The 12,500-nt window shown below is 38.2% G+C and overlaps 1 protein-coding gene and 1 long non-coding RNA gene across 2 annotated transcripts in view; one reads left to right on the top strand and one right to left on the bottom strand.

Moving 5' to 3' along the window:
• Nucleotides 1-3,075, bottom strand: part of LOC129412074 (F-box only protein 36-like) — a 3,116-nt gene extending 41 nt beyond the window's left edge. Inside the window, exons 1-3 of the mRNA XM_055164995.1 lie at nucleotides 2,408-3,075; nucleotides 1,621-1,793; nucleotides 1-596 (exon numbers count right to left, since the gene is read on the bottom strand). The exon at nucleotides 1-596 is cut by the window's left edge and continues 41 nt beyond it. Coding sequence (XP_055020970.1) covers nucleotides 465-596; nucleotides 1,621-1,793; nucleotides 2,408-2,453 — 351 coding nt within the window. The 5' untranslated portion in view covers nucleotides 2,454-3,075 and the 3' untranslated portion in view covers nucleotides 1-464. The remainder of the gene's footprint in view (nucleotides 597-1,620; nucleotides 1,794-2,407) is intronic.
• Nucleotides 3,076-8,279: 5,204 nt separating this feature from the next.
• LOC129412080 (uncharacterized) lies at nucleotides 8,280-8,859 on the top strand. The gene is made up of 3 exons (XR_008633567.1): nucleotides 8,280-8,339; nucleotides 8,677-8,733; nucleotides 8,817-8,859. It is a non-coding gene; the product is annotated as an uncharacterized LOC129412080 (long non-coding RNA).
• The last annotated feature ends 3,641 nt before the right edge of the window (nucleotides 8,860-12,500 follow it).

Below are 12,500 nucleotides of genomic sequence, written 5' to 3'. Positions count from 1 at the left end.
AGTTGCCGATACGATACATACCTCGATACACAGGCCACGATACGATACATATCTCGATACAGTGCACTTTCGATTCGATATGATATATTTCAAATTGATTCGATACGGTTCAATAAAAAATAAAGGCTAAATCGTGGCTGTGATACTAAAAGGCTTTGTTAAATCACTTCTTGTGCAAAGTTCATATGATTTTTACATTTTAATCCTCAAAACTGTAAAAATGTCAAATGTGTCGCATAAATGAGCTTCCTTTCACTCCACAAGCAACAAAACTGTAGCACTGTAACAAAATCAATTTAGAGAAACACACCTAAAAATACTCTTGGTCAAATATCGATACAGTAGCCCATGATATCGATACTGTATCATCACATTAAATGATACGATATATCGATATTCCGATATTTTTGCACACCCCTAATTCTAACAAGACAAACTTTAACAACAGAACTGGACTAAGAGAATTAATGGACATCTGCTCCGGAGATGAAAATGAGTTTCCAGCCGATGCTGCTAGCCAGAGTCACCACCTCGTCTGGCACAGTGCTATACCGCTGCCTCACCGCCTTCTCCCAGTACCCCTCCGACTGGGACAGCTGGGAAAGACAAAAACAAAACACAAAACATTCATCAGTTAAGCCTCTATTTCACAAAGTAAACATTGCATAATGGGGGCATACATTCCAAATGGTACTGTTGTCTATAGAAAAACATGGACTATATCAGGAATAAATTAGGGTTATTGTTTATTTGGTACGATCATAAATGACACATTTTTGTGCCTTCTTCATTACAATTATTAGGTATGGATATGTATGTTATGCATATGTGTACATATATATTTATACTGAATATATGTACAGGATATCTTTGATGCCTATATGTATGTATGTGTGTATATGTTTAAGTATATGTGTGTATTTATACAATGTATATAACAGGTAAGCACTCCAAAGGTGTTAGAAAAATATCTCTCTCTCTATAATATATATATATATATATATAATATATATAAAATGTGTATGTATATGTTCATGTACATTATCCCTGTTTTTTTGTTATTGTTTTTTTGAATTTTTGTTGTACCTGGCTCAAACAAATAAATAAATGAATAAATTAGGGTTAAACAATCTGAAATGTGAGTGAACCATAGCTACAATAATTAAACTAATTAATTACTAACTAATAATTCAACTAAACAATGATTAAAGCAGAGGTAATGAGGTGTGTAACCTGCACTGTTTTCAAAAAGGTACAACAATCACAACTGATTCTGTGTTGCCAGACTACACAGAGAGATGACATGTTTATCTCATTCTCAGTATATGGACAGACCAAGCATCATGTGAAACCTCAGCACCTTCAGAATTCACTCTCTGAGCTGCAGAGGTCGCACTAGCACTGACTCATGACTGACTACAGGTGCTGGGATTTAGGGAGTGAGGATTCAGACCAGAGAGAGTCCTTTTAAACCAACTGGATTTCAGCGTTGAAACTGGCAACCCAAATCACTTGAGGCTCATTACTGCACTACATAAGTGTGACTGGAGCAGGCAGAGGGTGTTTAATGTTAATATTATTACAGTGCTACGTTTTTGTATATTTTACGGTTCATCTCACCTCCCAGAAGCGTCGAGAAACGCGTAGGAGCTGCCCCACGTCCTTCGGCTCCAGAAAGCTCTGGATGTGCTGGAGCAGAGCGTCAGGCAGGCGCTCCAGGTCATTAAAATTTCCTTGGCACAGGGAGATGGTTTTATTTAGCACATCCTGTCCAAACACACGAGCGATTTCACCTGAAGAAGAGAACAACTGGGCTTAGTTGAGTGTAATTAATATATTTTATAGTGAACAGTACTCTTGTTAGACTGAAACTTTTGTTCACTCCTCCAAAATTAGTCTGCAAATAACAATAGCTTCATGATGACAATAAATGATTTAAACATTTGTGTGTCTTGCGAGGCCCTTTAAGATATAATATTGTTTTTTATATATACTTTTTGTGATCTATCCTGTAAAAACACCGGATTTTGTGAATTATTTAATGTTTAGTAAATTAAAATGATAAATCAGACATTACTTCCACACAGTTACTAACTTGAGTGGTGGTTTCCCCAAATACTTTTTTTATTCTGGACCAGTTGTACTTCAAATAGAGTAATATTATTTTGATGTAATAGAATGACATGAAATTTTTGCTGCTCTAAATGTATGTAAAAATGTGTATTTTATGCTTTTAAATATCTTTTTCTCAGCTGGTGAAACAGTATAATACGGTGAGTTCATGTGAGGTGAACAGTGCTGATGATTTAACGAGGTCACTGGTAATTTAGGATGAAGATGATGGTGATAAAACATGTATTGTCATTAATAGTAAAAGCTATTGTCAAATAGCTCATGTTTCTCTCACTCTGGAGTCCGGCGTCTCCTAACAGGTCCTGGTGGGATCTCCTCATTTGTCCAGGATTTCTGTCTTCAGGTCTCAGTGTTATGTTCCACCAGTTGAAGAACACCTGCAAGAGTCCAGCACAAAGTGTTCTTCATTCTGAGTTAGGCTTAAACGATGTGGGGAAAATATATGTAATTGTCATTATTCTGACAAGCTGTTTCTTTTAATAAATAGATTCTGTTCAAAGACCACATTTTAAACATGTGTTGAAGATTTGACAAAAATAATGATAATAATGATATGAAAAGACAAACTAATGTCAGAATTTCATTTAGTACAGTAGTAGTTCTGAAGTGCAGGGTTAACAGGAGATTTTGCTGTTTGTAGAGGAAATTATCTTAGCCTAAGGAAAACATATGCTGCCTTTGAGATTTCAATTTGATTGTGATTAATCTTACAGGCCTATATTGAATTAAATACACATACACATATTGTTGTCGGCTTCATTTAAGTCAACTGCTTTAGTGTTTATTTTTCCATAGTAACAAACTTAACTGGAGCAATAAACAATTGATATTATTATCTGTATAATTTGATGTAGAATCCTGACTAAGTGAAACAGAAAAAGCTGTTGATCTGTAGTTAGATTTGTAGTTTGTCTGCGCTCACGTTACAGCTGTTGTCAGTAACGGAAGCTAACGCGGCCACATATTGATTAAAACACTTTATAAAAATTAGCTCCAATAAAATAATAGAAAGTCCGTGTCCGCAAAGTGAGCTCATTGTTAACCACACTTACCTCAGATTGTGTCACGACCAATCCATATAAACGCCTCTCTGGAGCCGGACCGTCCACCATAATTTTAAAAAGAGGTTCACCCTGAAGCGCCATGTTTGGGTTTGGCCGTTACAAACCCCAGGTTCCAAAATGGCCGCCCGTTCAAGTCAATGGCTGTGTCCCAATTCAAAGGGTTTGAAGTGTCCTCCGCGGACTCCAGGCATGGATCTATTAAAATAATAATAATAATAATAATAATAATAATAATAATAATAATAATAATAATAATAATAATAATCCAGGCCGGTGTGGAAATGGGACAGGACGGAGCCGCTCTCCCGTCGCTTAGCAACCGAGGGACGCTGCTAGCGCTAGCGCTAATGCTAATGCTAACACGCTCCGCGCAGATTCCACACACGGATCAGTAAAAAGACGCACAGATGATCAAACTGTCGGATTTGTGACCAAATTATTTTAATATTTCGCATCCAAATCTTCTAAAAAAAACGAAAATGTATGTTTAACTTTTGCAAAACAAAACGGCTATATTTAAGGGATACATCTTAAATAGGCAAAATTATCTTAAAGTAAAAAAAAAAAACTGTGATGAGATTTGCTTTACTAAATATCATCATTATTAAGGACCAGGGATTAGATTTATACAGTCAGTTTGTAAAGAAAGAAAGAATCTCTCCTGAGAAAAGATGGTTTATTAAACAATCCAAGGAACTTCTGGAAATACTTTATCATAATATGAAGAGTCAAACATTAAACCCATTACACACACACACACACACGCACACACACACACACACACACACACACACACACACACACACACACACACACACACACACACACACACACACACACACACACGCACACACACACACACACACACACACTGCATTAACAGCTGTATGTCAGTAAATCTCATTGTTTTCCCTCTTTGCTGAAGCAAGTGACAATCAAAAATGAACAAATTATCTTTGCCAGATATGATCATGTGGAACACCACAGTTTATTACATGTATTACATTATTATTTTATTACAGTACAATTCTTATAGTACATGTACTTAGTTACTATCAAAAGAGACACCAAATAAACGGCACATTTCACCATAAATCAAATGTACAGACTGAAAAACATTCATGTGTCTGCAGCCAGACCCTCTTGAGAGACAGAACTACATAATGACGTCATATTTCTGCAGCCAGACCCTCTTGAGAGACAGAACTACATAATGACGTCATATTTCTGCAGCCAGACCCTCTTGAGAGACAGAACTACATAATGACGTCATATTTCAGGGCCCATTCGTTGTAAACATTAAACGTCATCAGTGCGCGCGGAGGGAAGCGTGGAGCTGAAGGTGAAGCGGGTCTGTCTCCGTGGTTCTGGTTCTGAAGTTTGGAGCGTCAGCGTTTTTAGAAAGAGGCTAAAATGTCCTTATTTATGTCTGAAGAGTGTGTGTTTATTTTTATGTAATCAGGAGTTGTTGTTTTTGTTTTTTTTTAGACTTTTGTAACCTGTTCTTCAGTAACATGGGTCTATCAGGAATCTTCAGGTTTCCCGTAACAAGATTTCATTCATCTGCAGTGTTTCTCCAGAGACCAATGAGACAAAGAAAATCTCTTCTGTTTGATTTAAGGAACTGTCTGTACCCTGCGCTCTTCATGTTACTGTCACAGAACTACACTGCCCGACAGAGGCAAAACACTTGAACTGTCCAGAGTGTAAAACTGAGAAAAAATACTTCAATCAATCCATCAAACTTTATTTACACTATATACACTTTTCATACATTTGAAATACAACAATTTAAACAGAAACATAAAACATAAACATAAAGCTCTTAAAAGTTATAGTAAAAATGAAAATGGAGAGCTAAGATCAGATGGAGACTAAGTAAAATAGTGATGATAATTTAATTTAAAACAACTATAGTAATAACAATAATAGTCCTGGTTTAGTTCTGGTTCAGTCCTGGTTTAGTTCTGGTTCAGTTCTGGTTTAGTCCTGGTTTAGTTCTGGTTTAGTTCTGGTTTAGTCCTGGTTTAGTCCTGATTTAGTTCTGGTTCAGTTCTGGTTTAGTTCTGGTTTAGTCCTGGTTCAGTTCTGGTTTAGTCCTGGTTTAGTCCTGGTTCAGTTCTGGTTTAGTCCTGGTTTAGTCTGGTTTAGTTCTGGTTTAGTCCTGGTTTAGTTCTGGTTCTGGTTTAGTCCTGGTTTAGTTCTGGTTCAGTCCTGGTTTAGTCCTGGTTTAGTTCTGGTTCAGTCCTGGTTTAGTCCTGGTTCAGTTCTGGTTCAGTCCTGGTTTAGTTCTGGTTCAGTTCTGGTTTAGTCCTGGTTTAGTTCTGGTTCAGTTCTGGTTTAGTCCTGGTTTAGTTCTGGTTTAGTCTGGTTTAGTCCTGGTTTAGTTCTGGTTCAGTCCTGGTTTAGTCCTGGTTTAGTTCTGGTTTAGTCTGGTTTAGTTCTGGTTTAGTCCTGGTTTAGTTCTGGTTCTGGTTTAGTCCTGGTTTGGTTTAGTCTGGTTTAGTCTGGTTCAGTAGTTGGTTTAGTCTGTTTAGTTCTTTAGTCTGGTTTAGTCCTGGTTTAGTCCTGGTTTAGTTCTTCTGGTTCAGTTCTGGTTTAAAGTCGTGTTTTTATTTTTAGTTCTTCTCCTCCGTTTTGTGCATCTCTCCATCCGACACTAACGAGCTGAATGAATGACTCCTCTCCTCCTCTCCTCTTTTCTCTGCTCCTTCTCTCTCTCTCTCCTCCTGGTTTCGCCTCTTTCTCTCTCTCCTCCCTTCCCCCTTTCTCTTTTCTCTCTGTTTTTGTTTTTCCCTCTCCCTCCCTCCGCCCCTCCCTCCCTCTGCCTCTCCTCTTTCTTTCTTTCTCTCTCTCTATTCGCCCACTCTCCCCTCCATCTCTCTCCCACTTTCTCTTTCTTTTCTCCCTCCCGTCTCTCTCTTCTCTCTGTTCTTTCTCCTCTCCTCTGGTCTCTGCCTGTCTTCTCTCTCTCTTCAGCTCTCTCTCTTCCTCTGTTCTCTCTCTTCTCTCTTTCTTCTCTTTTCTCTCTTCTCTTCTTTCTCTTCTCTCTCTTCTCTCTTTCTCTCTTTTCTCTTTCTCTTTTTTCTCTCTCTTCTCTCTTTCTTCTCTCTTGTCTCTTCTCTTTCTTCTCTCTTGTCTCTTCTTTCTTCTCTCTCTCTTGTCTCTTCTCTCTTCTCTCTCTTGTCTCTTCTCTCTTGTCTCTCCTCTTTCTTCTCTCTTGTCTCTCTCTTCTCTTTTTTCTCTCTTGTCTCTGTCCGTGGTGCTGATTTCTCTCCATATACTGTTTGTGTGTCTCTTCTGTTTTTCTTTTTTGTCTCAGGTCCGGGTCCAGGTCCGGGGCCAGGTCTGGGTCCAGGTCCGGGTCCAGGTCTGAGTCCAGGTCCGGGTCCAGGTCTGGGTCCAGGTCCAGGTCCAGGTCCAGAGCGCGTGATGTGGAGTTTCAGAACCTCATACAAAGAAAAGAGGAAAAGACGAGAACGAGACAAAAGAGACGCACAGAGTTTCCTGTAGAGAATTTAAATCTAAACATGTGCAGAGAAATCAGCACCACGGACAGAGACGAGAGAGAGAGAAGAAGAGAGAGAAGAGAGAGAAGACAGAGAGAGAGAGAGAGAGAAGAGAAGAGACAGAAGAGGAGAGAGAAAAGAGGAGAGAAAAGAGAGACAGAAGAGAGAGAAGAGAAGAGACAGAAGAGGAGAGAGAGAAGAGAAGAGAGAGAAGAGAAGAGAGACAGAAGAGAGAAGAGAAGAGACAGAAGAGAGGGGGAAGAGAGAGAAGAGAGGGATGGGGAGAGAAGAGGGAGAGTCAAGAGAGAGAAAGAAGAGAGAGAGAGGAGGAGAAGACAGAGAGAGAGAGGAGGGGGAGAGACGAGAGAAGAGAGAGAGGGAGAGAAGAGGGGTGAGATAGGAGGAGAAGAGATAGAGAGAAGATTGAGAGAGGGAACAGGGAGAGACAAGAGAAGAGAGGGAGAAGAGAAAGAGAGAGAAAGGAGAGACAGAGCAAGAGAGAGGGGATGGAGGGAAAGGGAGAAAGAAAAAGAGAGAAAAGGAAAAGAGGAAGGATGGAGATAGACAGAGGAGAAACGGAGGAGGAATTTTTATGGCAAAAAACAAAACAAAACATAAATCCTGTGAGAAAACCAAGGTGTAATTGGCTGAGCCTGAGTCTAAAAACAGAGGAGACGATCTGCGGCTAAAAATAAACGTCTGCACCAAGAGAAAAAAAAAAAAACACACACATTTGACACACACTCGACACATTTGAAGAGAATATTTCCAGAAGAGTCACGCCCACGTCACAACATCAGCCGCGCTCCAACAGCACCACCTGCTGGACAAACAGAGACGTGCAGCTAACGGTCTGTGGGTTTTCTTTGTTTTGTTTTATTTATTTATTTATTTATTTATTTTTTATTATTTTTAATTTTTATTATTTATATATTTTTATTTTTATATATATTTATTTATATATTTTTATATATTTATATATATTTTATTATTTTATTCTTTTTTTTTTTTCTGTTGAGTGTGTGAAATATAAAAACAAACCAGGCGCAAGACAGGATTAAATATTAGAGACAAACTAATACTGTATGTGAAAAAATAAATAAATAAATTTATTAATAATAATAATAATAATAATAATAATAAAGGAAAGGAGAGAAAAGGGGAGAAGAAAAAGAAAATGGCTTTAAAATTATGTCTTAAGATTGTATTAAAAAATAAAAGATGATTAAAGGAAATGATGATGGTGAAAATATTATTAGTTAAGTACGAAAGCCTGAGAGGCAAGAGAGGGAAAAAAAAAACAGGCAGGTCATTTGGCTCTTTTTTTTTTTTTTTTTTTCCCACCAACTCAAAAATATACGAAAGAGCATTGTAGTCAGTGAAAAAAAAAAATCTGGAGGGGGGAGGGGATTATCTCGTAATTACGAGATAACCGCCGGGGGGGGGGGGGGATTAGTAATAATATTAGTATCTCGTAATTACAAGATAGTTTATTTTGTTTTTACGACATTTTTTTTAACAACAGCTAACGTTAGCTAACCAACCAAAATTTATGTTGTTTTTCCCCAGATGACATCAGGACCCTGTCCTTCTGCTGAGTGTCTCCATCAGGAGCCCGGCACGCTGATCAGAAGTAAGTACTTTTAATGATTTCTGTGACAGGGAAGATTTAGTTTAGAGCCAGATCTGACTTTGTCTCTAACTTTCTGTTATGGGACTTGAGACGGTGCTTCAGACTTTCAGTGAGAGATGTTGACATGAACACTAATGTGTCACATCTATATTACACTGATATTGACTATGAACACCATCATAAATTGATTATTATATTTTAAATGTTGTGGTAAAAGTAACAGCAGTGAAATACGTCTCATGTTCATACTCAGGCTTATACTAAAACAAAAGAGTTCAGTTTTACTGCACTAAAGTATTTCCTATGAGTTAAATAATGTTTTTCATCTCTGTTTCAGAATATACTATGGTTAATAAGAAGATGGACGTAACAGCATGATAAAGACCCTCTGGAAGTAAATACTGCACTTGGATTAAACACTGTGGCCTGAAATGATCCAAACTGATATTTGAGTTTCTCTTATTTGATGTATTACAGGATTCCCTCTGCTGGGCCAAGTTCCAAAAATGTAAAGACAGACCCTCTGTAAGTTTACTGTATTATCCTACTTTTATTAACTTTCATAACTAAACATGTGTACAATATAATCACACCTGTTGTTGTGCATATTGTTTCTTTCAGAACATGCTGTGGTGGAGTTTACAGACTGACCCTCTGTACACTGTAAACTCGAATGCTCAAATTAGTCAAAAAAAAAAAAAAGATTGCTGTATAATTTAAAAAAAATTAAAAATGCTACTAAATTAGATTTTATAATTTTTTTATGCATGTATCCAATTTTCAGCACAATAAATTATTTACTTTAATTATTATTAGCATAATTATTCTAATTAGGCATAAATTATAGTTTTTACTTTACTTTACTTCTGTTTTTTACTTTATAGCTAATTAAGGATTTCAACAATCCATTTGGATAACAATCAGAATTAACTATAACATACAACATTTTTCCACTATTTCATCAAAATTACTTTATTTTCATCATCATTATCTTAACATTTTTATATACAGAGCTTGATTAGACTAATAATAATTTGTATATGTATTTGTATGCACATAGCCATGAATGAAGCTAATGTTTTAAAAGTAAAATAATAATATATGGCCTTTGCATGTAATTACAGTCTCATAGCCAATGCTACACAACACAATACAAAACATTTCTTTCTAGATCTGTGGAACTCCCATTATGATCAGGATACCACAAACACATCCGGACATATAATGCTGCTGCTGCTACTGTCCTCTATCTGGGGTGCCACACATGGCACAACAAAACTGTCCTTCTCACTTCATTATATTCAACAATATAATATCAGATTGCGTTTTTGTCCACGTAATGAAGCGGTATGCCCATTCATTCACTCTCAAAGCACAATCATGACGTTAACCCAAGCGCACGCCCTATGCACCTGAACATTCCCCGTCTGGTCTCCGTGAGTGGTGGTGCTCCACACATATGCCAACCTTAAGTGTTTAATACCATCCACCCGCCCGCCGGCGGGCGATTTTCCAATAAAAAATGTTCACTCTGTATATTCACCTTCATTATTGTTTTCACTACTGGCATGCCATACATCGTTTGAAAGCTTAATTTCTCAATAAAACAACCATATCATTCATTTTATGCCATACAACGAGCCCAAAATGCGATTCACATCATAATCAAAGAATAAGATACGCGCGTTTCTTACCTTTGAGCCGGTTCTGTCGGTCCAAAACGCGTTCATGAAAAGTTGTACTCAATAAGTCCGTAATAATCCACAGAAAATAAAAATAATTCCATGTGGGTAAATAATCCAGAAAAATCCTCGTCCGTATGAACGGATGAAAATATATGTTGCCTTTCCGAGCCTTCTCCCTCTCTGAGCTCTTGGGTACGCTTGTTTTCCTCACACTCTTAGCTTCAAAATGAGACCATCCCCGCTGTTGTCGGCCATATAGGGCAGATCTGCCACTTGGAGGACAATTTTGGCTTCTTTTAGTTTTTTTTCTTGAGAAAACATGCCTAAAGCTCAGAATTAGCGCTATAAATAATGACTCAAATTCACTGGGGGCGTGGCTTGCTTTTGCGTCTGGGAGGAAATGGCAATGACAATGCCGCTGTAAGGGCAGTTGCATCTTAAAAATAAAATAATCAAAAAATGAAATAAAGGTAGAGCATTGAATAAACATTTGGTCATAAGCATAACAAGGTCTACAACAAGGCACATCTAGGAACAAATTCACTACTTCGTCATCAGTAAAATGTTGGTACCCAGCAGCCATGCACCACCCGTGTTTTATTTTGAAACGTGATGTCATGCTTCAGTGTCAACGCATGCGCGGTATGCACCCTTGTTTGTTCCTGCATCGTGCGACCACCGTCAGCCACGGTCAAGGCAGGCTGCCATCGCAGGATTTAATCAGGTAACATCTTCAAAATACACATACTTGTCGAGCAGTATGTAGTCTTGTTGTATATATAAGAACCATATCCTCTTTTTCTCATCGATATTTTAAGAGTAGCGGTTGATGTTCCATATACTTTGATTAGCTCAGTCATGCTTGTGCCAATGCTAGCTAACTTTTATTCTTACCGTTAGCATGGCCTCACATATGGCTATACCGATTTTATGCTTTTGGAAGATTTCGTGGTCTTGTATAAGGCATTTACAGAACTCGAAGCGAGTATAGTCCACAGTAGTGATGGGCAGATGAAGCTTCATGAAGCATTGAAGCCTTTCATCCAATTGGTTCACTCTGGTGCAAAGCTTCCTGAAGCTTCATTTGCTCTAGTAGGACGTCTACTGGATGCAAAAAATATCAGTTGACATGAATTTGAAGTGTGTTGCATTTTGCAGAAAGCCTGTGAATAAAACTGTCAGCAAAGTAAAGAAGTATGCAAAACATGTATATTGTAGTGATGTATACTGTGTGTGTATATATATATATAAATATATATAAATATAAATACTTTTATATATATATACTGGCAGTATGGAAAATTATTATTTGGAAATTATGAAAAAGCTAATGATCATTTACAGTGAGGTGAGGGTGGTTGGGGTTGGAGTATGGACATTGATTGTGCTTTTGTAACGTTGGGTGATTATGGTTCAGGGGACACATCATTGGTTTTTATTTGAAAACAACAGTTTCTACACTGTGGCAGGTCTCAGGCGATTTCTTTTTTTTGACAATATTTCTCCTGCTTTCGAAAACACAGGGCACAGATGAGGCAGGCGGACACAAGAATGCCACTGCTAATTTATATAAATGGGGACAGACATATTTCTGTCTCTCCCAGTATTGGTCCTCCAGCCTTCCAATATTTGGCTCCATCATGCACCGTTGGACCTCAATATGTGCGTCTGCTATTACATTTTGTGTCTGTGTCTGCCTGACTCTGTCATCCAGGCGACGCCACAGGTTGTTACCTAAGAAATAAGAATTGTTTTTTGTGAGTTTAAACTGTCTCCAAACTTCCAAACTCTCACTGATCGCAACTCTCCATCAAACACCCACATTTTGAATGAAGACTGAGCAGTTTATATCGCTGTCAAAACTCGCGGCAAAACCCGAACCACTTCCTGAATCAGTCACGTGGTACAGCCGGGCAGCGGCAGCGAGGCTTCGGACGTCATCATTTTCAGCTCCTCCCCTAAATGAATCGAGCCTCGATAAGCGCTTCGCGGAAACGCCCCCTCCCTACTCGGCACACGCTTCGAAGACTCGACACGGAACGTCACATCACTAGTCCACAGTGCACATGCTGGTCCACAGCGCACGTGCTTGTGCGCCCACATGCTAACGCAAGCATGACAGCTAGCACCACAGCACATGTAACCTGCCTTTGCAACACAGGCACAGCCGATAAGCTGGTCACATTTTCACAAACCTTACGGATGTTTTGCTTAAATTTATTGTGTCTCTGCAGGTGTTTGTGGGCAAACCAGCCTCTTGTGAGCCAGCAAGACATTTGCAGGATAAATGTAAGTACAATTTCTAAAACATGGCAACCATGGACACATACCTTGAACCTTCAATCTCACCCAAGCACATTGTTATGCATTTGGCTTTTTTCTCTTGTGGACAGCTCCTACATTTTCAAGAAAAGGTATTGAAATTATCTCTTGAGCAGTCTAAAAATAATTTGATTAGAATTTTAGTGTTCCATTA

The sequence above is a fragment of the Boleophthalmus pectinirostris genome, unplaced genomic scaffold (assembly GCF_026225935.1).
Source record: "Boleophthalmus pectinirostris isolate CB_2022bp ecotype Guang Dong unplaced genomic scaffold, ASM2622593v1 HiC_scaffold_7, whole genome shotgun sequence".
NCBI lineage: Eukaryota > Metazoa > Chordata > Actinopteri > Gobiiformes > Gobiidae > Boleophthalmus > Boleophthalmus pectinirostris.
This window is presented reverse-complemented; position numbering and strand designations above follow the sequence as displayed.